Consider the following 27,025-nt stretch of genomic DNA (forward strand, 5'->3'; position numbering starts at 1 on the left):
AACAGTTTGACAGCTGCTTCCAGTTGGTAGGGATAAAAGTAAAAAATGTATTTTTATATAGGTTTTTTGAAATATTAAAATTTCTGAATTTACTTCAACTGTTTTTGGCTGTATAATAAGAGTTGATGCCTTTGAACAACTCTATTACAGAAAGTAATCATTTCTACATAAATACATTTCATTATCCATTTAGTTCTCCAAGATACTTTACTACACCAAAATCACATCATAAAAGCAATGCTTCCATGTTGATAGCACAGGTATACTATGCTATATAAGAGAAAATATATCATTAGAAAAAATTTTGATCCTATAAAATGATAGACTTGGCATAAATACAACATTGGGCATACATTATCTAAGGTTTTCAATTTTAAAATCATAAAACTCCATTTAAGAAAAAAAACTTTAGAAAGATTCAAAACACATTAGAGTTCCCAATATATGACAGGCAACGTATGCCAAAGTCATCCTAATTTATTCAATGCCTGATTATAAAATGACTACATAATATCTGTAACATTAAAGTATCCTGAATCTGAAAAACCCTCAAGAGCACCCTTAACCCCCAACCCCTACTCCTGCCCCAAATGCACATCCATAGACTTATTCATGTTGTAAGATAAGGTACACAAAGCTCTGATCCAGTAATTCATATCATTCCCATGACACTCTTGCAGCTGAGATCAACTGGAATAGAATTAAGCAAAAGCTATTCCTGCCTTTATTCAGCTCTTTTGACCTCAAGTTCTGACCTGCATTCCTCCTTCTTAACACCAAAAATGGTATGTCCAGAAATGTAATTCATTTTAAGTATTCTTCATAAGCATAAGATATATCTACCCTAATTTAGTGGATAGTTGCACTCAAAACAAAAATTCACTATTTTCATTGTTTGTTGTCTTCTAGAAAAAGCTAAGTAGAAATGAGGAATTAAAAATATATCTTTCTAATGAGGAAATATAGAAATTCTCATTAACATTACTGAAAACAGTCAAACTGTTTTTAAGGATCTATTATTTTAGAGAAGGACTGTGTGTGTCAGGTAGGGAGGGGCAGAGGGAGAGGGAATCTCAAGTATATATACCACTGAGCAGGGCCTGATCTCATGACCCTGAGATCATGACCTGAGCTGAAATAGAGAGTCAGATGCTCAACTGACTGAACCACCCAGGTGTTCCCAAAAATGTTTCTAAAATTTGTAGCATCAGATATTCCAAGAATACTAGATATTGTAATTTAAGTTCCTCTAGAAGGTAATTTAATTATTCTGTTTCTAGAAATTAAAACAAAAAATAGCATGCTCACTTTGAGAATCAAAATATATAATCCATATATATTTTATATAGTGAATAAAATATTAAAGAAGGCATTTAACTATTTTTATTATCAGTCTTGCAATTTGCAAGGCAGTTCTAAAGAACACATACTAATGTTTTCAAATTTATGTGTTGAAAACTCAGAAGTGTAAAACAGGAAATGGTAAAAAAAAAATAGGAAATGGTTTTTTAAAATACTGTATTTGTGCAAATTCAGATTTAAGTGTAGCTAATAAAATAGCTTACATTAATTATTTCCCTTAAAAGTTAATTCATAAAGAGTATATGAACAAATATTCCATTAGAAGCAGTTGAGGGAACTAAAATTGTCTATAAAATCCCCTAATTGTACCCATACTGATTTCCTCTACCCCTTTTTTCTACCCCTCATTCATAATAGATGATAAAATACAAAATTAAATTACTCTGTTCTTCATCTGGCCTTGATCATATCCAAAGCTATTTATTTAAACCAGGCCTTCTGTAGAAAATCAGAAAATCCTAAACGTTACCTCACTGCAGAATTTCCCCATGCTCCATGTTTGTCTGTGAGAATGTTGATGATTTTCTGGATTAGTTGAGTTGCTGTCACATGATCTCGATATTTAGCTGCTCTTATCAAATGATCACACATCTTCTCATCCTCTCGTTTGTCTGCTGAATACTGGGCACACAGTGACTTGGATAGGAAAAAAGAAACATCCATTAATATTGAAAAATATGGGGAAAAAACTTAAAACACACCATGAAATAATCTCTAATGTGAATTGAACCAACCAAAAATTTAAAATTCCAATAAGGGTAATAATCACACCCGCACTGATAAACTGGCTCATAGCTCATGGAAAGGCACTCAATCTAACTGATGCATTAAGAAGGAAGGTCAAAATTTTTGTTGGATTTTCCTTCCTTCTCCCTAGGGTGTACAGTGGAAGTTCATAATTTTAGGAGTAGGAGTGTTGAAAGCTCTCTGTGTATAGCCCTTGCTTAGGAGAATCCCCATTCCTTTCAGATTGGTAGGAAACAAACAATAATAAAAATACAGTATTGTCATTAAATCACTAAAGCTCAAGATTATTTTTAATAAAAAGGCGTACAGAAAGCAATTAGAGGAATATCCAAAATGCTATGAAGGAAGAGAGAAAATTGGTTTTGAGAAGATATATCAATACATATTTTATATATATAAATGTAAACAAGAGATTGAAAAGCAAAACAAAAACCAGACTAAGGTATCATCCTTATAATATCTCCATTCAGTCCTGGACAACTAACTTATTTCTTCAGGTATAACTGTCTTCACATGCAAAATGAGGGTATTATACTAGCTCTAAGAATTGGACGATAAGAAGATTTGGGGTAACCTCATAGTTTTTGTACACTGGTAAAGTCAAGCTATTTCTTTTATTTAACCATGGATGTGGAGAAAATAAATCATGTTAGGAACTAAAATAATTTATAAGAAATTAAAGGAAAATATCATATTGTATATATTAAAAAAAAGAGTGAGTCAAGCAAACCACGGGAAGATCAGTTTGTCAAAAATATGATTTGAGCAAATAAAAGAAAATACAATTAAGAAATACTTGAACGACCAGCAATTTAAATGAAGATAACTAGGGAATTATTCCATTGTAACTAAAACATTAATTGCTATATGTTTGTTTCAGAGATTTACTCAAGAACCAGGAAGCACTCTATAGGCTACTTCATATCTAACTCAACCATACACTAAAACCAAAAGGACAAAACGGTAGATATCTGAAGAATTTTTATACCTTCCAACATTCTCTACTGTATTCATAATCTGTCCTAACCTCATCTGATAAGAGTAAATTAAAATTATTGATGAAATTAGAAATTACTGGCTTCTATACTCCCCCAACACCAAATATATTCATATTAAACAGTACTAAAAATAGCAAAAACATATTGAATAGCCTGTTTTTTCTTTTATTAATATTACAAAAATTTAACTTTATCAAATTTACTTTGTAAATATTTGGTAGGTCATTAAACTTTGCTTAAAAAGGCATAATTCTAAACAGAAGCATCCAAAGTAAGCTAAATAGTAAAATAGCTTAAAGTGTTCTTTAATGGATCCTCCTTTACAATTTAAACAGTAACTTTTCATATCTGACATAAAATCTATAGGTATAAATCACATTAAAGGGCTATTCTTCCCCGATTATCAATCTCTGTCTCATTGTGGAACATTAGAGTCACATTCTGACCTTAAAACATGATAAAAGGAAACCAAACAAGAATGTTTTGTAAAGAGATAATGAACTTGTATCTATTTTTTAAAAATTTCCTTAAAATGTAATTTGATCATGTTCTTCTTAAAAACCAATAATATATTCTATGTATGACATATCACCCAAAGTGAACAACAGATGAGGAATATTTGCTTCAAGATCAAATGCATGTTTACTTATTGGTGGAGTATATATTTGTAATATGTCTATGTGCTTGTGTTTGGAAGTTGAGTGGAAGTACCCCAAGAAATCCTACTTACCTATCAATAAAATCAAAGGCCAGGTCTAGTACTTTCATTCAGTTTTACTTTACGTCAACTTTCCTATTTTAAGCAACACATAAACTAGGTAATACATCACACAATGACCACAAAAACATTTCAATCTGAACAAAAATATCTGCATCTAAAAAGAAAAGAAGTAGGCATCTTGGGAACTAACAATTCAAATATATTTGATTATTGCTAAAGAAATTTAAGACTTATTACCATAGAATTAATAAATATGAGACAAACCTACTTCTTAAAAAGAAATTCACTTACTTGGAGGGAAAAGATAAAGAGTAGCCACTTATAACTCAAGTGACTATTCCCGCTCTTTTTTTTTTTTTTTTTTTTAATTCATGATAGACAGAGAGAGAGAGAGAGAGAGAGAGAGAGAGGCAGAGACACAGGCAGAGGGAGAAGCATGCTCCACACCGGGAGCCCGACGGGGAACTCGATCCCGGGACTCCAGGATCGTGCCCTTGGCTGAAGGCAGGCGCTAAACCGCTGAGCCACCCAGGGATCCCCTATTCTAGCTCTTTAAATGTAAATGCATACATAAAAACAATATCATATTTGGTCTTTCCTTCCAGATATTATGTCTCTACCTAACTTTACTATTTGTCCTTTGCATGAAAGCTCAGAGAGGCATGAACTTAAAATGAAGTATATTCTCCTAGTACACTCCCATCAATTATCCCTTCTTGATGGTCAAACTTCTTCCTTTATTATTTTTCATTATGAAATGCTAGCATTTCCTTAAGGCTTTGCTAAATGTCCCTTTGCAATATCATTCACTCCCATATCATCTCCTTTTTGTCAGTTTAGATCTACCTTCCAAATTTGTCATCTCCGCCCCAGCTGTTAATCCTGAACTCTGAGCCCACATTTCTATCTGTAGGATATTCTCCAATTATTCAAATAAGTACCTAAAATTCAAAATGTACAAAACTGTAGTCATCATCTTAATCCCAAACATGCTACTATATTGTCATCTGTGACTTCTCAATTTTCCCTTCGTATCTCAACATCCATTTCAGCAAAACCCGTTTACCTCTTACCTCCTAACACTCTTACTGCTGCCCTAAAATAGATCTTTATTAGTTCACAATTCAGTTATTGAAATAATCTTATAATTGCCCTCTCACAAACAGTCCCAGAATTATTTCAAGAAGAATTTACTTAGGTATTGCACAGATATATTTATATACCCTACACTTTAAAAAGCCTGTGATTATCTTAATAATGAATAAACAGGACTAAATTTTACTAGCTATGACCTTGTGGCCTTCTATAATTCAGCAATGTGGCATATTATCTTTTAATATGCCTGCTTATGCATCCTATATGCCAAACACACACAGATTTTCGGCTATTCCCCAGATCTCTATCCTTGACACATTTTCAAGACTTAGGAAATATTTCTCCTGTAGCTTTCATATTTGAAACAAATTTAAAGATGTCTATTGAGAAGGTAAGATAGAAATTGGAAGGAAGGGCAGCCTGGGTGGCTCAGTGGTTTAGCACCACCTTCAGCTCAGGGCATGATCCTGGAGACCCGGGATCGAGTCCCATTTTGGGCTCCCTGCAGGGAGCCTGCTTCTCCCTCTGCCTATGTCTCTGCCCCTCTCTCTCTGTCTCTCATGAATAAATAAATAAAATCTTAAAAAAAAAATTGGAAGGAAAAATTATGATAGAAGAGAAAGCTATTCATAAAGGTAGAAATATAGAGATCCTCGATTCTTTAGCAAAATATGCAGGTGAAAAAAAAATCTAAAAAATTCCAAAATAATTGAAAACTAAATGTATCAACTCCAAATAACTTCTGGATCAAAGATAAAATCACAAGAAAAATTAGAAAAATTTGTGGCTATTGGATGAGACAGAATTTAAATGAAAATGTATAGCTTCACATGTTTTATCATAAAACATTAAATATCTAAGGAAAAAATAATACAAACCTTAAACTCTTTACACATGGTAGAAGCTAAGGAATATAATGCAATTTATATTAAAGGAATAGAAAACTAAAAACTAATACAAGTTGTGTAAACACAAAATCCCTAACAGAACATTAGCATTCAGCTATACACAAAATGAAGTATATATCATGATAAAGAAGAGTTTATCCATGGAATGCAGGGTTGATTTAATATCTGAATATCAGTATAAGCCATTTTATAACAAAAAAAGGAAAAAAGTATAACCTCAATAGTTTTTTTTTAAGCATCTTACAACACTCAGAAGCATTTCGTGATTTAAAAAAAAAAAACACAAAAAGACACTCAAGAAACTAGTAAGAGAAAGAGATTTTTTTAAACCCTAAAAAGTCTATGAAAATCATTCAATTAAAATTAGGGATAAAAACAAGTACGTCCTCTCTCTCATGACTTCATTCATTATTATAGAAAGGATCCTAACCAGTTCAAAAAAGAGGTAAAAAGAAGAAATAAAAAGACAGTTTAGAAAAGAAGGTATAACACAGTATTTATTTGTAGATATGTTCATGTATGTAATACTCCTAAAAGTTCTGGAAAAACTACTAAAACTTGTAAATAAGTTGACAAGTTTCTTGGATACAAGGTCAATATATTAGAAGTTAATTGCATGCCTACAGATGGACAACAACCAACTGGAAAATGAAAATAATAGTATTTACAGTAGCATTAAAATATGTATTTTAAAATATACAAAGTTATACAGAGAAAACTATAAAACACTGCTAACAGAAATTAAAGAAAACTAAATAAGTGGAGAAACAATGGTTACAGATTTCAAAACTCCATGTTGTCAAAATACCTACTCCCTTCAATTGACTTTATAGATTCAATGCAATCTTAATTAAAAACTTAGCAGTCTTGAGGTGCCTGTGTGGCTCAGCCAGTTAAACATCTGACTCTTGATCTCAGCTGAGGTCTTGATCTCAGAGTTGTGAGTTCAACCCACGGTGAATGTGGAGCCTACTTAAAAATATATTAAAAATTAAAAAAGTAAAAATTTAGCCTTTCTTACAGATACTGACAAGCTGATTCTAAAGTATATATATATAACTAAAAAGAAAATAGTAACAACATTTTTATGTAAGAAAATTATAAAAACTATAGAATTTAACTATGAATAATGTTATAAAATTCTAAATTGAGAAGAGTTTAGGTGGTTAAATGAACAAAAAATATCTTTTCAACAACTTGTGCTAAAACATCTGGCCACTCACGGGGGGCGGGGGGAGGGAAGAAAAGAAAGAAATAAACAAACTTGTCTTCCCTTTTACCATAAACAAAATGTTCAATTCAAAATGAGGGCAACCCTGGTCTTAGTGGTTTAGCGCCGCTTGCAGCCCGGGGTGTGATCCTGGAGACCCAGGATGGAGTCCCACATCAGGCTCCCTGCATGGAGCCTGCTTCTCCCTCTGCCTGTGTTGTGTCTCTGTATCTCTCTCTCTCTCTCTCTCTCTGTCTCTATGAATAAATGAATAAAATCTTTAAAAAAATGAACCAAAGATCTAAATATAAAAACTGTAACACTTCCAGAAGAAAACATAGCAGAAAAAGAATATATTCTCACAAAAGTATATTGCCCATAGTGCTTTTAATCATAAGAGCCAAACCCTAGAAATGATCCAATATCTACCTATAGATGAATGGATAAATACTACTGAGTAATAAAAAGGAAACAAATGAGTGATATACACAAGATGGATGAATACCAAAGACTGTACAGTAATGAAAAGAATCCAGACATTAGAGCACCTACCATATAATTCCACTTATATGAACTTGTATAGTATGCAAGACCATCTACAATAACAAAAAACAGATGAGCAGTTGGCAGAGGTTGAGTGTGTGTGTGTGTATGTGTGTGTGTATATATATATACACATATACATATACACATAAAGAGGAACTGACAACAGTGAATCACCTGAGAACTCCCTGAGATACAAAAATTTTCTGTAACTTGACTATGACAGTTACACAAATGTATACACCTGTCAAAATTCATTAAACTATATATCTAAAAGGGATGTGTTTTATTTTATACAAACTATCCTTTAATAAAGTTTATTTCAGAAGTTTTTAAAAATAGGTAATAAAGTAGTTCAAAAATTCATATCAAAAAAAATCTGCTCAAATACCAAACAGGTAAATATCTTCACAAATCAATAAAGAAAAAAACAGACAAGCAATAAGAAACTAGGTAAGAGATAAACAAGTACCACAAAAAACTTAAAAAAAAAAATGTAACAAGCAGAGGAAAAGATATACAGCTTCATTTGTAAATAAAGCCCAAATAAAAACACAATGAAGTTATCACTACACAACCATTAGAATAGTAAAATAAAAAGCACTGATCAGTTTTTGATGAAAATGGAGTATGGAAACAACTATGCACTGATATTGAGAGTGATACACACCTCTGAAGACACTATGCCAGTATCTATTAAAGTTGAGGAGATAAATACAGTCACTTCCCTACAGAAGTGCATAAGCATGTACACCACAAGACTTGTAAAACTGTCAAAACCACATTATTCATAATAGTTAAAAACTGGAAACAAACTACCTATCAACAGTAGAGAGATTATGGAAAACTATCATCTACTCATGTAATAGTGTGCCATACAAAATGAAATAGAAAAATATAAGAAACTGAACAAATTTCACAAAAATGTTGAAAATGCCAGATCAAAACACATACTTCATGATTCCATTTATATGAAGCTCAAAAATTGCTAAAGAAATTTTAATACTAAAAGAAACATACTTAACTATTGAATGGAAAAACAAAAGCAAATTAGTCATTCCATAAAATCAGAACAATATTTAGCTTAATAGGGCAAAAAGGGGTTATGACTGGATAGACATACATATGGGCTTCTCAAAAACACTTTTGGTATCAAGAAAAAGTAAAATAATAATGTTAAATGCACACTGTTTCTAGAGTTAAGTTTCAGTACATTTTATGAGAAACTTTATAAAGCAATTTCCTTTGTCTGCATATTATTGTGAAATAAAAATAAATCCCAGTTTTAAAGTTCAAAGCTAAAATCTTAAAAATACTGTATAAGACTTTAATATTAATTAAGAAATTCAGGTGTATTGGTTTTACAAGTTTTATATCTTAAACTTTTTTTTGAAGAAACATACTTGTCTTTAAAAATAAAAAAATAACAACATATGAAAGAACAAGAAAGTTTTCCTTTCCACCTCCTCCATGGCTGGCTAGTTGTTTTCTACAGGAGTAATCACTATTAATAATAAGAAATAATTCCCATTTAAATGGAATCAAACTATTTATCATTCCATGTCAGGAGGGCCAGTCCTATCTTCTTTCTCATGGCTACACATAGAGTATTATATTTTTAATTAACTTAAACATACTTTCTGGTAAACACCTAAGTATACTACCTTAATTCCCAATTTGTCTCAAAAATCTGTTACACTATAAATTACTTATCTCATTGGAAACCACGTAAAAGGAAAATCATCTATGGGACAAGTAAAGAAGCTTTTAAATATTTGACTTTTGGAGGTCTTTGTACTTGATCCCTTAACTCAGATTTAAAGTCTAAAAAAAGAAAAAGTTATCCACATGAATCTTACAAAGACTCCTGAAAAAGAATTGGAAAAATGAAAGCTTAAAAACCTCAACAGCAAACGAAAGTCAACCAATGACAATGTGTGACAGCCACCTTTAATTCTGAAGTGATTCCTCTGTCATCCAACACCTCAAAGTATTGATTTCTCTCAGCATGAAAAAGCCTAAGCCAATGAAACAGATATAGCATCATCCCCCCCCCCGATAACAGCATTCAAGGTTAAAACAGGCAGAACACTTATCAAAGTATCTCTACCATTTCTTATTGTTTTAATGGACTGGATAAAATGTATTGGGTTCTTATCTCTACAAACTGCAGTCTTCAAACAATATTTTAAAATAATTTGGAGATTAATACAGGTTTTAATTTTTTATCTTTAGCCTTCTGATAATAAAAAAACTTGTTTTAAAAAGCTTTTATATGGTATTTGTAAAAGCAAGTCAACACTAAGAGGGCTATTTTCCACTTGTGTGTCAAACCCACACATAGTACTGTTTTTATTCAATTATTTCACTACAACACAGTAGAGTTATTCACAATAAAAAAAAGTCACACAATTATGAGGTGAATTGCAAAATACCTCCCAACAGAGAAACTGATTTCATACAATGCCTGCATATATCATATACCAGTAAGTAAATAAAGTAAAATGTGGTCATTACCTATGATCAATAAAATTAACATGGAATTTAAACAGATAGGGTTAAACCCAAATAATTATGTTTTCAAAAATCATAATATGAGACAGAAATATATCATCACAAAAGATTATATAATTATAGACAAATATACATACTGAGAAAAATCAAGAATTTTCAATGTATTTTTGCTAATCTATAGAAGAGCTAGATAATCTTAAGCAAATTCTATCATCTTTTAACTCAACATAGCTACCTAATCAGAATTTTTTAAGCATACAAAACTAGTCTCTTGATGTATTAGGCTAATACAATTAAATTTAATTTCAAGTTAAGAACAAGCATGAAGAACCAAAAAGACAAAAAAAAAAAGATTCATTCTTATAAAAAAACATAATTAACACTGTGGTTTAGAACACAGATTCTAGAGCCAGATGACTTGAAATTTAATACTTGGCTCTGACACATTCATGCTTAGGCAAGTTATTTAAACTCCTGTGCCTCAGTCTCCTCATATAAAAAAGGACATAACATAGTACATTTTGTAAAAGGATCAAATAAGAATAGACATGAAACAATCAGAACTTGCCAGGCATAGAGTAACACCTAACATTTATTATAGGCTTAGTCATGTGAACAAATTTCACAACAGTCCCTTTCCTTTTTTTCTTTCACCATCTCATTGTAGTTGAGAAACAAGTGACTGAAAATAATTACAATATGAGAAAACTGCTGTGAGGTATGTATCATGTATTTGGGAGGAGCAAGAAAGTAAGTACTATTCAGAATCTGAGAGAGTTTTCCAGAGAAATTAAAGGCTAAGTAACTGTTCACCAAGAAGGAAGGGCTGCAGATAAAGAAAAACAAAATACAGCAAAATAGGCAAGGAAGACAAGAGAACAAACCCAAATAAATACCTTTTTATTTTTTTTTTTTAAGATTTATTTATTTGAGAGAGAGAGAGAGAAAGAACAGGCAAGCAGTGGGGAGGGGCAGAGGAGAGGGAGAGAGAATCTTAAGCAGACTCCTCATCTAGTGTGGAACCCTGTGGGGCTCAATCTTAGGACCCCGAGATCATGACCTGAGCTGAAACCAAGACTCTAACAATCAATTGACCCACTCAGGTACCCCAATAAATAACCTTTTTAAAAAGAGTAACAGAATAAGACATGTAATTAACACAGCTTTCTCTTTTTAAATCTCCTAATATATGCTTTGCTTATATTTTCTTTATGCAATATTATAATTTATAAGACACGTACATATGGTCATTCAGATGACCACAATACATATTTGGTCTTCATCCATAGTTCCAGGCTTACAGCTCCCCAAGTCCCTGGAATTTCTTAAATGTTGAGAGTTATTAAGGTGTGTTTTGTTATGTTAATTAGGTCACTCCTGGACCCTCCAGCTGAAGGGTGGGGACTGATTGCCAGGAAGACCAACCATGTGATTAAAAGGTGGGCAATTTTAAGTTCACACCCCTCTCCTGACTTCTTGGAAGTGGAAAGGGGATGAAGGCTGAATCAGCCAATTACCAATAATTTAGTCAAACATGATTATAAAATGTATAGCTTTTTGGTCTCTTTTGGAGAGTTTCTAGGCTTGGGGAGGCAGATGGCTTCCACATGTCACCAAGCCAAGCCCCAACTTCCAAAGGGAGTGAAGTTCCTTTGTTTAGGACCTCACCCTATGTATATCTTTTCATCTGGCTATTGAATTCATATCCTTTATCATATCCTTTAATAAACTGGTAAACATTAAGTGTTTCCCTGAGTTCTATGAACCACTCTAGCAAATTAATTAAACCTAAAAAGGAGGTGTTGGGAACCACCAATATGTAGCTAGTTAGGCAGAAGCACAGGTAATAGATTGGAGCTTGGCATCTGAAGTGAAGAGTGGGAAGCAGTCTCCTATAACCGAACTCATCCTGTGGAACCTGGTGCTACTTCTTGGTATACAGTATCATGTCAGATCTGAGTTGGGTTCTTGGACATCCTCATATCTGAGAATTGCTTGGCGTTGGGGGCTGGGGGCAGACCCTCCACTTCCATATTATAATCAGAACTAGGAACCTAAAAGACCTTGGTACATATATATTTTTATCTATTTCCTTCAAAAGAAAATTCTTCTTCAAAGGTTTATACAAATCATTTAACATAGAGTTAACTATATCACTTTAGCTGAATACTGTTAGATTGCTGTAAGTTCTTATTCAAATATACTGCTAACATAGACTAATTCAAAATAACACAATGAATGAACTGGTTTTTAGGTACTGTTCTCAAGATAAGATAGTTTTAGGTACTGTTCTCAAACTATAATAAAGAACTTGTTTTTATTTTTACTTTTTTTTTAAATGGCACTTTAAATAGCCAGACATTCAAGCTATTAAGTTTCTAAATACCGGTTATGCTATTTCTGTACTTATCTCTTTGTAGACTAATGGACTAGTTTAGTTAGCAGTTTGCTCACCACACCACATCTAGGTAACACTAGTATAATAGATAAATAGAAGGAAACTATTCCCATCAACTCAAGTGTTCAGTCTTCCTTTCCGTGATAAAAAAAAAAAAAAAAATGATCTTATATTCTTAGCTTTACTTTGCACACTAATAAGCCAGAAATAACAGAAGACAAAATTTTAATTTTATGTGAACAATTTTTATGTGATAAATGTATGGAATACACTATGAAGACTTTTAGGTTAGCTTACCTTCTTCTCTATCATTACTTTAAAATTCACTAAGAAGAGGTAATTTTTACACTAACACATGATTTGGTCAACAGTTAAGACATCCAAGACAAATTAGAAATTGAAAGTTTAAACAGAGACTTGATACATCCATAAAAAATATATTCATCCTATGCAGGAGCATGGCCTGTGAGTTCTAAGAGATACAGTATCTATTATTGAGTATTATTTTCCTTTTCTGCACTGTGATATCCCATCAATGCTAAGCCTATAAATGAGAAAAAGAAAAGTATATGTCTGTACATTGCACAAAAGGATAAAGAAACAGCAGCTAATTCCTAGAACAGCCATTTGTATGATAATTAGAAGTAACCTTCAGGACTCTAACACAGCAGTACCTGGATCAAGGCCCTATGGCAGAGGTAACAGTTCCAGATGAACTGTGCAACAGGTAAACATTCCTTGGATATTGCCAGAGATTACTCAGAAAAATGCTCTCCTTTTGATACTGACAACGCTAGCTGTGTTATTCAATACTTAATATGTACTTAAAGCAACAGGCACTTTACATTTATCAAATCCCATCTACTCCTCACAAAATTACTCTAAGTAGGCACCATTACTATCCTCATTTTAGGATGAGACAATGATGCCTTAGCTCACATAGCTAGTAAATGACAGAGCCAAGATTAAAGTACTAGGTACTGGAAAGTCAGAGCTATATTAACTATACCATAATGATCACATGGTCTCATTGGCTACATGCTACAAAATAGTGACTTGGACATTTAAAAGGACTATAATACTCTTTTTGTTAATTATGCTAGTATTTTTTATCCTGTTCATGATTATCAAAATTTTTATCTGAGGTAAAGAAAATAATATAAAAGTTATAATTGAAATATATTGTCAAGATTACCATTTCCTTGTACCTGATTTATTGAAGAAATATATATTTAAAAAGCTTTAGAAAGATGTCCAAAACCATAATGCATGTAAAGACCATATCTGAGATGCGAAATGCCATTCTAATGCTTTGGTATTAGGCTATGACACCTCAAGATATATTAATCACCCATCTCTTCACAAAATGACAAAACCAATCATGTAAAGTTTACATCAAGAAAGAAATATGGCAAGACACTAGGGTACATTAATCACTACTAATGCAGAATCATTATGGAAAATAGAATAGTATCATTCTTAGATTCAAAAAAGTTATTTACACTCACTTTTAAAGAAGAGAAGGTCAAATAAGTAAAAAGTTTAAGGGGGGGAGGAGGATAAAGCTAAAAGAAGAAGAAAGATGACAAATAGGAAAGGAGTTTGAATTAAAACATAGTTTGCATTGTCTCAAAATTAACAAGTTTACTTTAAAAATTAGAAAAAATAGGGGCACCTGGATAGCCTGGCTCAGGACATGATCTCAGGCACTGTGCTGGGCATGGAGCCTGCTTAAAATTTTCTCTCCCTGTCCCTATGCTCCTCTACCCCTGCTCATGCTCACTCTCTCTCTCTAATAGGTAGATAAATAGGTAGATAGATAACTAAATAAATGGCAGGAAAAAACCACTATCACAGGATTTCATTTGTACTGCATTCCAACCACTAAATGAAAGAGAAAATGGGTGATTCAATTCAGTAACAGAATATAAAATAAAAAACTAGACAAATGTGTAAAAAAAAGATTATAATCCAACCAATTATTAGCTCACTTATTTTGTATTCTGTCAATTTTGCATGCACATGGTAACAAAAATATCAAGTCAGTATAAAAGAGCAAATAGAAAAAAGCATATATTTAAGGCTTAGTTTCAAAAATCTTCTACAAAAGTGAATGAAAAATGACACAAATAAATGGAAAGATATACCATGCTCATGGACTGGAAGTATTAATATTGTTAAAACATCCATACTACCCAAAGCAATTTACAGATGTAATGAATCCTTATCAAAATATTAATAGCATTTTTCACAGAACTAGAACAAACACAATTTGTATACAAATAAAAAAAGACCCTAAATAACCCGAGAAATGTTGAGGAAAAAAGCAACAAAGCTGGAGATATCACAATCCCAGATTTCAAACTATTCTGCAAAGCTATATCAATCAGAATACTATGGCAACGACGCAACAAAAACACAAATCAATGAAATAGAGAGACCAGAAATAAATCCACCATGTTTATACGGGCAGTTAATCTACAATGAAGGAGGCAAGAATATACAATGGAAAAAAGACAATCACTGCAATAAATGGTGTTGGGAGAACTGGACAACTACATGCATAAAGAAAAACTCAAGACAGATTAAAGAGACCTAAAACCATAAAACTCCTAAAGATAAAAGATACACAGTAAACTCTTAGACATAGTCTTAGTATGTTTTGGAACTGTCTCCTCAGACAAGGTCAACAAAAGCAAAAATAAAAAAATAGGACTATGTCAAAATAAGAAGTTATTGTACTGAGAAGGAAACCATCAATAAAACAAAAAGAAACCTACTCAATAGGAGAAGATATTTCCAAATAATATGTCCAGTAAAGGGTTTATATCTAAAACATATAAAGAACTCAAACAACTAAGCCCCCAAAAACAAAGGTGGGTTTAAGTGGACCCACACAGTACAAACCCATGTTGTTCAAGGATCAACTGTAAACTTATTTTTAATTAAGTGAATGAAGGAAAATTTCAAGATTATTACATAAATGATACTCTAATAACTAATACTGCCACTTAGTACTCATCGTCGGGGCTGGACCAAATAAATTATAAGACCCAGATGTAGGGTTATACTTAGTGACCTTTTAGGACCCCTGTATTACAAGGAATTTAAATATCTGCTCCAATACTACATAGTTAATTAGTGGCCACGCCAATCCTAGTTCTGACAAATCCTAAACCCGTGTTTTCTATCATATACTGCAGATTGTAGTAACAGATTTACAGTTCACATGTAATTAAATATTCTAAATCAATACCTAGAGTCTCATAAAATAAAAGCTAAAAACAAAAGACCTCCTTAGCAAAAGAAAAAATAGATTATAAGATATTTAGAGGGTTGTTTACTTATCAAAGCGAAAAGCAAGTCTTAACCCTTGGAAAACTTAAATACTGTAGTACATATATGACACTGCCATATGTAAGTCCAGCAAATAATTACTAAGGAGGTTTAAAATCTCTGACTTTATACATCATTAAATGCTAGTAATGAAAAATAAATATCCACATGCAAAAGAATGAAATTGTACCCTTATCTTATACCATACATAAAAACGACTGGGAATGAGTTATTTAAATGTGAGATCTGAAAGCATAAAACTCCTTTGAAGAAAACAAAGGGGAGAAGCTCTTTGACACTGATCTTGCACTATTTTTTCACATTAACACCAACAGCACAAGCAGCAAAAGTAAAAACAAACAAGTGGGGCTACATCAAACTAAAAACTTTCTACAAAGCAATCAACAAAATGAAAGGGCAACCTACAGAATGGGAGAAAATATTTGCAAACCAAACACCCAATAAGAGGTTAATATCCAAACTATATAGGGAACTCAACTCAGTAGCAGAAAAATAACCTGATTTTTACAAATGGGCAAAGAACCAAATACATATTCTTCCAAAGAACATATACAAGAGGCCAACATGTGCATAATAAGATGCTCACTCACCATCACTAATCAACAGGAAAATGCAAATCAAAACCACAATGAGATGTCACTTCATATCTGTTAGAATGGCTATCATCAGAAAGATAGAAGCTATAAAGTGTTGGGAAGTATCGATATGGAGAAAAGAGAACTTCCCTTGTGCACTGTTGGTGAAATGTAAACTGATTCACACCATGGAAGACATTACAGAAATTCCTCAAAAAATCAAAAATGGAACTACCTTATGATCCAGTAATCTCATTTCTTCATATGCAAAAAAAAATTAAGTACTATCTCTAAAATGCATCTGCACTCTCATTTCATTGCAGCATTATTCAAAATAGGCAAGATACTAGAAACATTCTAAGTATCCAAAGGCAAATGGATAAATGAAATGTGATATAGATAAACACACACACACACACACACATACACACATATATATACAATGGAATGTTATTCAGATTTAAAATAAGTAAATCCTGCCATTTACAGCAACTGGGATGAACCTGGACATTATCCTAACTGAAATAAGCCAGACACACAATGACAAATACTGCATGATTTCATTTGTATGTAGAATCTAAAAACAAAGTCGAGCTCACAGTAAGGGAGTAGAATGGTGGTAACCAAAGGCCAGGGGGTGGGTGAAAAGGAAAGATATTAATGAAAGAATACAAAGTTTAAGTTTGAAATGAGTAAGCTCTTGATATCCAAGGTACAGCATGGTAACTATAGTTAATAAGAATGTATTTCAAACTTGAAATCTTAAGTTTTCTCACCACACAAACACAAAATGGTAACTATGTGAGGTGATGTATATGTTAATTTGACTGTGGTAATCATTTCACAATGTATGTATATATCAAAATATCACTGTTCTGCAACTTAAACACATACAATATTTATTGGACAATCACACCTCAGTAAAACTGGAGGAAAAAAATAGTGGAAATCTAATAAGCAATACAAAATAACATAATCAGTACTTTTTGTTATGTTTCTATTAGAATAGGAACAGAACATCTTATCAATCTAAAACAATCTAGGATCTCACATGAAAAGATTGAATCCCCAGATTTTGCTAGTTGAATATGAAAAACTTCATTAATCTTATATTCTATCATGTAGCAGTTGATATTTTCATTCATTTAGCAATTCTTTATTGAATGTTGCCCCATGTTCCAAGCCTATATTAGGTACTGAAACTAAAATAAGAAACAGAGCCTATTATAAAGGGCTCAATAGCTAATGTTTGTTTCCCTTAGTAGACACAAATAATTTTAAAACATTTTTAATGGATATAAGTAATTCTCACAATGTATCCGAGAAGGTAACATAATCCAGAATTTTAAAATGCAACAACATATCAACATCCCTATGTATACCATGCATTAATGGCTTGCCCAATGCATATAAGCATGTACCTATTATTATTATTGGCATTACATGAGGTCGTACATTTAATCACTAATCCTTCCCAACATGAAGTGAATCATGCTCTTCACCTAGTTCAGTAAGCGCTTAATCAGCAAGCCTGGAGAAACCATCAATCCTTGCATAAAGTGTCCTTTTTCTTGCTCCGGGCCCATAACATGTGGGGGTCTCTAATTTGAAACTATACCTGGCATCTGGTTCTTACTTCAGGACCATATATTTCTTTACTCCTATCCTACAGTCCTCTCAAAGGGGACATCTCAATGGACTAATGACTAATCAGCCCATGATCACATATAACTGTGGTGTCATGCATTTGGTATCTTTTAATTTTTAGGGGGGAACTTGGTATCACTCAGCTGTGACCATAAAGGTCTCAACACAGTCAAATAACTTGTAGCAGGGCTTAATTAATATTATATACCAGCATCACATAACTTTAAGGTGCAATTCAGTCAATGGTTACAGGACATGCAAATTTACGTACACGTACAACATACACATACACATTGATGCCTATATCAAAGAAAAACAGCCTCTACTCTCATTAAATGACTGCTATAAGAAAAGTGATGTATGCAAACCACACAGACCATTATAAGAGACATTCTCAAGCCAGAATCTGTAAACTTCCCTAATTACACATAAAGTTTTATGGTCATATTTGTTTGAATTTCTCATGGTCAGATTCTCAAAATTTTGAGTCCACAGCCAAATAAAAATGTAAGAAGTCCTGACTCAAAATAACTCCCTACAATTATAAATCCATTTTTGGTTAAGTGTATATTACATGTGAAATATATATACATAAAAATACATATAAAGTGTACATTTATAGGAGGAAGTCTAAAAAGTTATGTGCCAAACCATTATCTTGGGAGGCATGGTAAGGGGAAAGATACTGGGGAATGTTCTTTTTTAAATTTACACTACTGTTTTCATTACATTATTTCTTCTCTTCTTTGCCCTCCCCTTTTATTGATACATGTAATTTCCAGTGTAATTTTTTTGACTTTAAAAAACAGAAAGGACTGTTAATCTAAATCAATTTTCCTTTTTTTTTTTTTTTTTTTTTTTGTAAATCAAGGTTTCCCCCTCTAACCTTCTGGGGCATACCTGAATTCTACTTTTTAAAGATACTTTTTTTGTTGTTGTTTTTATCTTCTTAATAATCTAAGCAAATCAATAAAAATAGATTTGGGTTACCTGGACTATGGATATGTAGAAGTGCTTATAGCTCTTATACAACTATAACCCAATCACAAATTAAAGCAGCACAAAAATCAATGAACTTATATTATTTATGACTGCTTAAAGTGAAACAGTATAACCTCTAATGAACGGATAAGACTTAGACTACCAAAATGTTAAAATGGCATCAATCCATGAAAATTATTATATACAGCTGATTTATTTTACCAATTATAGTGGCAAAACTTCTTTCATAATAACACTTAACTGAAAGTCATCTAATAGACTAGCATTTCAATATTGACTTAATATATAAAGCTAATTCTACATTGTGAAAATGTCTTGCTGCAGAATACTAATGTGATGATTGAAATATTGTTGGTTATACACAAAAAGGATGAATTCTCATGTAGTGATATATTATGTCCTGCATCAATGAAAATTTGACCTAAGTTTAAAAACCAAAAAAATGAAAGATCATGATATCAACTTTTTATTCCCCCAATGTTCCATCTTCAAAAGTACCAGAATCTCAAGATTTTTACCAAGGTCTATAACCAGTTAGAATAAAGACTACATTTACAACTTCTATACTATTTTACCACTGCTAATAAAACTAATAAAAGGATTAGAAGAGAAAGTAATATATGCATGCTTTAGACAAAATGAATATTAAGAAGACACCTAGCTAGAAACATATAACAGATTTTTAGAAATGTTAAGATGGCAGTAGAGATCTTCAGTGCAGTAATTACATCAAAAGAAAATCTATAAAATGTTTAAAAAGTAGATAATTCCACTTCTACTAGCACTGAAACTGAGCATACAAAAACACACAAAATTTTAATTCTTTCTATGAGGCAGGTATAATACTGATACCAAAAACCTGCTAAATATCTAACACTGATTGGAAAGTTGAAAACAAACACAACCCAATTTAGCATACAAACAGAATGCAAAAATCAAAAATAAAACATAGCAAACAATCTGGTAGCACATTAAAGAAAAAAACCTATGGGGAGCCTAGGTGGCTCAGTTCATTGGAACATCTGCCTTCAGCTCCAGTCATGATTCCAGGGTCCTGGAATAGAGCCCCATGTCAGGCTCCCTGCTTAACAGGGAGTCTGCTTCTTCCTCTCCTCCCTGCTTGTCCTCTCTCTTGCTATCTTCTATCTCTCAAAAAAATAAAATCTTAAAAAAAAAAAAAAGAAAAAACTTATAAGTACACCATCCTGGCATTATATTGACATACTTAATACATTTTAAAGCATACTATCAACTCTATTGCTCCACTTAAGGATGATAAAACTGAATAAAATTATTTATTAAAAAGGGAAAAAGTCCACAAAACAGAATTAACCTAATAATTCATTAAAATGATATGCTATATCTACTTCAGTTCAGGCTGTATCATAATTATGGGGAAAACACTGAAACATCTTTACTAAAATCAGGAACCAGAAAAAGATGCCCATTAGTATTTTTGTAACATTACACTGGAGACCTTACCTTATATGTAGAATCTAAAAACAAAAATAACTCCTAGAGAGAAGAATGCTTAAACACAAAATATCAGCACACAGAAACTTGCAATTAATAATTATTATTAATCAATAATAATTGAATAAGCTAATTCAATTATGTAAAAAAGCAATTAGAAACATAAAATTTGGAAATAAGAAGGAAAAACTACCAATATCTAGGTAAGATATCACTGCATACCTGAAATGCCCAAGAGAATTAAATGATTCTTTTTAATCTAACATCAGATAAACAAGACAAGTCATAGCAATTCTAAAACAAAAATTTTTTAAGTCAGTAAGAGTGCGCTCTACAGTATTAAAATACACTATAAAATCCTCAATAGTTTCAAAAGTTTCACACTAAAACATGAAATCACAGAATAAGAGGGAAAAAATAGAACATCAAGAAAGAGATAAAAAAATATATAGGCATTTAATATATGGTAACAGTGGCATCTCAAATCAGAGAAGAAAATTTAGACTATGTAGCAGATGATATAGGGAAAATTGTTGTCACATAAGTTACATTCATATCATGATTTATCCTAAGATATATTACAAAAAAGTTAAATATTTAAATGTAAAATAATAAAACTGTGAAATACTCAAAGGAATATAAAGAAATTCCCTTTTAATCTATGCTTGGTGGACCTTTTCAACTATGAATCAAAAAATTCATAAAAGAAAATTTTCACAAATCCAACAACAAAAACATTGTTTTAAAAATTTCTGCAGGACAACACCAAAAATATCCATCATATATAAATCAAGAAATTGGTAAAAATGTGTACAACACAGAGAGTTGATTCTATAATATATGTAGAAATTCTACAAATCAGTAAGAAAAGAAAAACCAAAAAAATTCAAAAAATTGGGCAAAGGATATGTTCTCAGAAAAAGACAGACATATGACTAAAAAAATAACAAACTCATTCATAAAAAGCAGAAATATAAGTTAAAAGACCAGGAAGAGGGATCCCTGGGTGGCGCAGCAGTTTAGCTCCTGCCTTTGGCCCAGGGCGCGATCCTGGAGACCCGGGATCGAATCCCATGTTGGGCTCCCGGTGCATGGAGCCTGCTTCTCCCTCTGCCTGTGTCTCTGCCTCTCTCTCTCTCTCTCTCTCTCTCTGTGACTATCATAAATAAATTAAAATTTAAAAAAAAAGCTTTCTACTCTCTTAAAAAAAAAAAAAACCAGGAAGAAATAAAAATTAAAACTATAAACCACAATGGACAATCTATGAAAATGACAGTAAGTCTAAACATTTGATAACACACTGTTAGGAAACAGACATATGTTGCTGATAGGAGTGAAAAAGAATGTTAAGTTAAAAACCAAAATATAGAACATTATAGATGTTAGCATTCGTATAAGGAAAGGGGATAAGAACATATAGTCCTATTTATATACAGGTGCAGGAAGAAATTCAGAGGATTTGCAAGAAACTAGCAATGGTTTCCTAGAAAGATGAGGAGGAGGTTAGAGGAGGACTTCTCACTATGTGCCTTATCATAATTTTTTCATTTTAAATTCTCTATAAACATAAAATTTAAAAATATTTAATGTCTTCTCAATAGAGGTTTTAGATAATACTAATATTACATGAGATTGCTAAAAAAGCACAAAGCTGGGCGGGGCGTAGGGGTTGACTGGGTGATGGGCACTGAGGTGGGCACTTGACAGGATGAGCACTGGGTGTTATTCTATATGTTGGCAAATTGAACACCAATAAAAAATAAATTTATATGAAAAAAGCACAAAGTTAAAAGTACCAAGAGCTATTCTTGTAAAAGACCTATACTTTTGGAATAGGAATAAGGAATGAAGAGAAAAATGAACCTAGAAGAACTATGAGAAATAAAAAGCTGATCAGACAAGCACAACGTAAGAAAGTCAAACAAACAAAAAAGAATTTCAAAATGGAAGGGTTGATCATCAATGTCAAATAATACAAAGATCAAGAGGTATGAAAACTAAAAAACAGCTACTGGACAGAATTATTAGATTATTAAAGATATGTAAGAGAACATTTTTAATTTATTTGTTCTAGGACTGGAGATGACAAGGAGAGAAGGCATGTTGCAAGACACTGAAAGTGTCAATGAGTGAGAAGGTAAAGACACCATTCCAGCAAAAAAATTGACAGAATGACACAGCAAAGTGAAAATGGAAGCTTGAGAATTCTAACAGCATTTAAACTAGGTTGCCAACACTAGGTCTATGATAATTAGACAGAAAAATATCAATATATCAACACTGAGAAACTACAACATACTTCCAAAAAGGTCAGTTGAGAGGGAGGAGGAGGAAAGCTCCCAACATATTAAATAATAACCTCATACAAAATAAAATATACTTTGTTAAAGAAAGCCACAGAGAGTAGTCATGATTATAAAGATCACCAATGACATTAAGTGAAAATAAGATGTTTCAATCCAAGCTACTCTTTGAACAGTGAGCTGCCTATTTCATACTTATTGAAGGCCTGGAACTGAAAAGTTCATGGTATTCTGGAAACAGGTATCAAGGCAGATCTCACAAGTAACAGAAGCGCATCATCTAAGGATCTTTTTCACATTAAGAATCCTATTAGAAAGAAAACACTAAAAGGTAATTGAATTTCCCTCAGTTATCTTCATCTCTGTCAGCTCCTGCTACAATAACTTACTCTCCAGAGCAGAGATAACTCAATTCTGTCCAGCAAGCATATGTTATGAATCTCCAAAGCAAACTTGTCTAAATCATTCTGGTCTTCTATCAAGGTTGGCTGTTGTTATGAACTCTGACAGAAAGCAAACAAATTTATTTTTTATCTTTTCAATAATTCACTTCTTCATGCTTTGATGGAAGAAATCATGAGACAAATATATGCTCTGCAGTTATGTTATAAAGTCAGCTGAAATGGTTTCCATGACTTCAACAAAAAGACTTAATTAATCATTCTTAAATACAAAGGAAATTGTATCAATGTATAGAACTGGTAAATTATCTTAGTTTCAATTTGTTTATATAGTTATCTCTAACAGTTTGAGTTCAAATAAAAGAATACTATTAATCAGATGCTTTAATTATGATATCACAAATACTATTTCACTCTTTCATCCTTAAATAGCTTTTAGTAAAACATATTTTAGAAAATACAATACTAGGAAATTTATTTTCAAAAACAGGATCAACAATGTAACTTGAATATTAGTTCTCGCAAGTAAATGTATTTCCTATCTGTATTCTAAACCAGTCTTTCATAACAGAAAGAAAAAAAAAACACTAAAAAAAAAGTATAGTATCAGAAATTCTGAGTTTCTTAATTTAAAATAAAATCTACAGGGCAGCCCGGGTGGCTCAGTGGTTTAGCGCCGCCTTCAGCCCGGGGTGTGACCCTGGAGACCCAGGATCGAGTCCCATGTTGGGCTTCCTGCATAGAGTCTGCTTCTCCCTCTGCCCATGTCTCTGCCCCTCTCTCTCTCTCTCTGTTTCTCTCATGAATAAATAAACAAAATCTTTAAAAATAAATAAATAAATAAAATACAGTAAAATCTACACAACACCAAGATTATTTGAAACACAAACTAATCCAAATTCAAATAGCTGATGAACATAACTATTTTAACCCACATAATGAAACATTATAAAATTATATAAAATTATCTTTATATAAAAACAATGTATATAAATGTTTTGTGTAAATAGATTTTATATAAATACAAGTTTATAAAAAATGTATATAAATATAAAAATGTAAAATAAAAAGCATGCAAAATGTATATAAATAGATATTTAGGTAAGCATATAAATATAATGTCTATATTTAGGTAGGCATATAAATATAATGTTTATATTTGTATATATTATATATATAGATTTATATGTACAGAAAATATCTTAAGCAAATATATGTATATATTTATGTATATAATACATATTAAGTTTTTATAAGTTTATATCAACCTATAAGTACTTTTAAATATAAAATAACATTTACATTATAAAATTATATTAAAAACTCAAAATAAAAAATCTTACTCTTCACAATACACTTCTTACTAAGGTTTCATTAATCATTTTATACGAAAAAAAAAGACTCAGGTTCAACAAATTTTTCCCAAGACTTTCCAATTAATAAACCTGGAGCCTAGAATCTGAACATGTTTTCTAAGTCCACATTCCTGCTATAATACTATTAACACAGTGTCAAATTTAGGTTACCCTTAAACACCAAAGGGACACTCAAAGAATATAACCAACAACGTTCCTTGAAATTTTTTAATACGACGTGTGCTAACCTGTATTTTATACTCCAAATTGCCTATTACTTCATTTCAAGCATAATAAACATTTTTGGGACACCTGGGTGGCTCAGTGGTTGAGCATCTGCCTTTAGCTCAGGGTGGGATCCTGGGTCTGCGGATTGAGTCCCACATGAGGCTCCCTGGGAAGAGCCTGCTTCTCCCTCTGCCTATGTCTCTGCTTCTCTCTCGTGCCTCTCATGAATAAATAAATAAAATCTTTAAATAAAACAAATACTTTTTGGACTGAGGAACTGTAATTTAAAAGCCACCAATCATAGTAATTTGAAATATTATAATGTATCACTTCTGCTAGTAATAGATAGAACATATATTTCTGCATTGGCCTTTCTCACTGAAATTAATCCTTTACATTTCCACAGAAATCAGCATTCCCATTTTTCATCAGAAAAAAAGAAAAACCAAATGTGTAGGTTATAATGAGCATTCATTTACTGAATAATTATTTACTGATCACCTGCTTTGCATCAGGCAACGTGCCAGGTACCACGTGTGTAGATAGATAGATAGATAGATAGATAGATAGATAGATAAATAGATAGATAGATAGATATGTACCCTCCAGAAGCACAAAGAACAGAAACAAATAATCACACAAATAAGTATATAATTGCAAATAATTAGTATATACTATGAGAAATTAGAATAAAATCCTAATTCAGACTCACATTAGATGGTTGGTATGGGCAGAGGATGACAGCAAAAAAGGCTTTTGTGTAAAAGTGACATTAAAAGGTAAATCTGAAAGATGAGTAGAAGTCAGGATGAATAAGGCAGCCAGGGTGGCCCAGTCGGTTAAGGGTCTGACTCTTGGTTTTGGCTCAGGTCATGATCTCAGGAATGTGAAATGGAGCCCTGCATCAGGCTCTGTGCTCAGTGTGAAGTCTGCCTTGAGATTCTCTCCCTCTCCTGCTGCCCCATCCCTGATCATGCTCTCTCTCTCTAAATAGACAAAATCTTTAAAAAAAAGAAGAAAAAAGAAAAATGAGAATGAATAAAAGGATTTTGTGACTACAGAGAAAGGTAAAAAGACTACAGTACCTGATAGGATATGGAAGGGATAGGTAGAGGACAGATTATAGTCTGTGGATCATAGGAAGGATTATAGGTTTACTCTTCAGTGCAAATAGAAAGGTACTGGATGGTTTTATGCATGATCAGCATAAACATTCTAATGTTCCAAAATGACTAATTTTCTAATGTAGAAAATGAAGGAAATATTGGTGGCATAAAAAAAAGACCAGATAAGAGGTTACTACTTCAGATGTTCTGGACTACAGATGTAATACTTAAGAAATAATACTGATAACATATAATAGTACTGATAACATATATTTAGATGTATAATAAATAGAACTGGATAACAGATATGAAATGTTGGGGTAGAAAAAAAAAAAGGGTGATGAGTGATGCATGTGACCAAGTAAGTACATGGAGCTGATATTTACTCAGATGGGTAAAAAAGGAGAAAATGCAAGGGAAGAATTTCAATTTTGCAAATTCTCCAAGAAAAATGGGGATGTTTATAAGAAATTTCAAATGGAGGTAAAGAGTAAATAGTTCTATGTAGGTCTGGTAAACAGAAAAGTCACAGTTTGATATACATATGATAAAGTTGAAGATAATAAATTTAGACTAAGAAATGGGGGAATACACTCCTCAAAAATAGAGTTAAAAAAGAAAGCTTGTTTTAAAAGTATGAAGACACATGTTAAAAACATTCCCTGCTCACAGAAAAAGCTATGATCTAGCCCAAGCCCAGCACTTGATAACAGGTTGTAAATACAAGTCAAAAAGACCTACTCAATATCCTACTTCTTTTTCAGACAATTAGACCTCATCATTATATATTGCATACATTATTTTGGCCCTAAAAAAGGTAAAGAACAAATATTTTATTTTATATGGTAATCTATCTTCACGTAACAATAATGTGAGGGGAAGATGCATACTCAATAGTTAGAAGAAAAAGGCCTTTGTTTATTAGAGGTACATTTTTAAGAGTCTGCTTAATTCAATGTTAGGTTAGTTGGCTAACACATGCTATTACTAAGTCTAACTTTACACTTCTATCTCCAAGACTGAGAGATAAATGCCTCTCAAAAAAAGTGACTTCATGACCACAGATTGACCACTAATTCCAA

At 32.2% G+C, this 27,025-nt stretch overlaps 1 protein-coding gene across 11 annotated transcripts in view; it reads right to left on the reverse strand.

Annotated features, from left to right (window-relative positions):
• The window catches only part of LRBA (LPS responsive beige-like anchor protein), a 721,151-nt gene that overhangs the window by 362,749 nt on the left and 331,377 nt on the right, over nucleotides 1-27,025 (reverse strand). For all 11 annotated transcript variants that reach the window (XM_077846317.1, XM_077846318.1, XM_077846323.1 and 8 more), the window contains one exon: nucleotides 1,832-1,998. In XM_077846317.1, coding sequence (XP_077702443.1) covers nucleotides 1,832-1,998 — 167 coding nt within the window. The remainder of the gene's footprint in view (nucleotides 1-1,831; nucleotides 1,999-27,025) is intronic.

The sequence above is a fragment of the Canis aureus genome, chromosome 13 (genome assembly GCF_053574225.1).
Source record: "Canis aureus isolate CA01 chromosome 13, VMU_Caureus_v.1.0, whole genome shotgun sequence".
Classification (NCBI taxonomy): domain Eukaryota; kingdom Metazoa; phylum Chordata; class Mammalia; order Carnivora; family Canidae; genus Canis; species Canis aureus.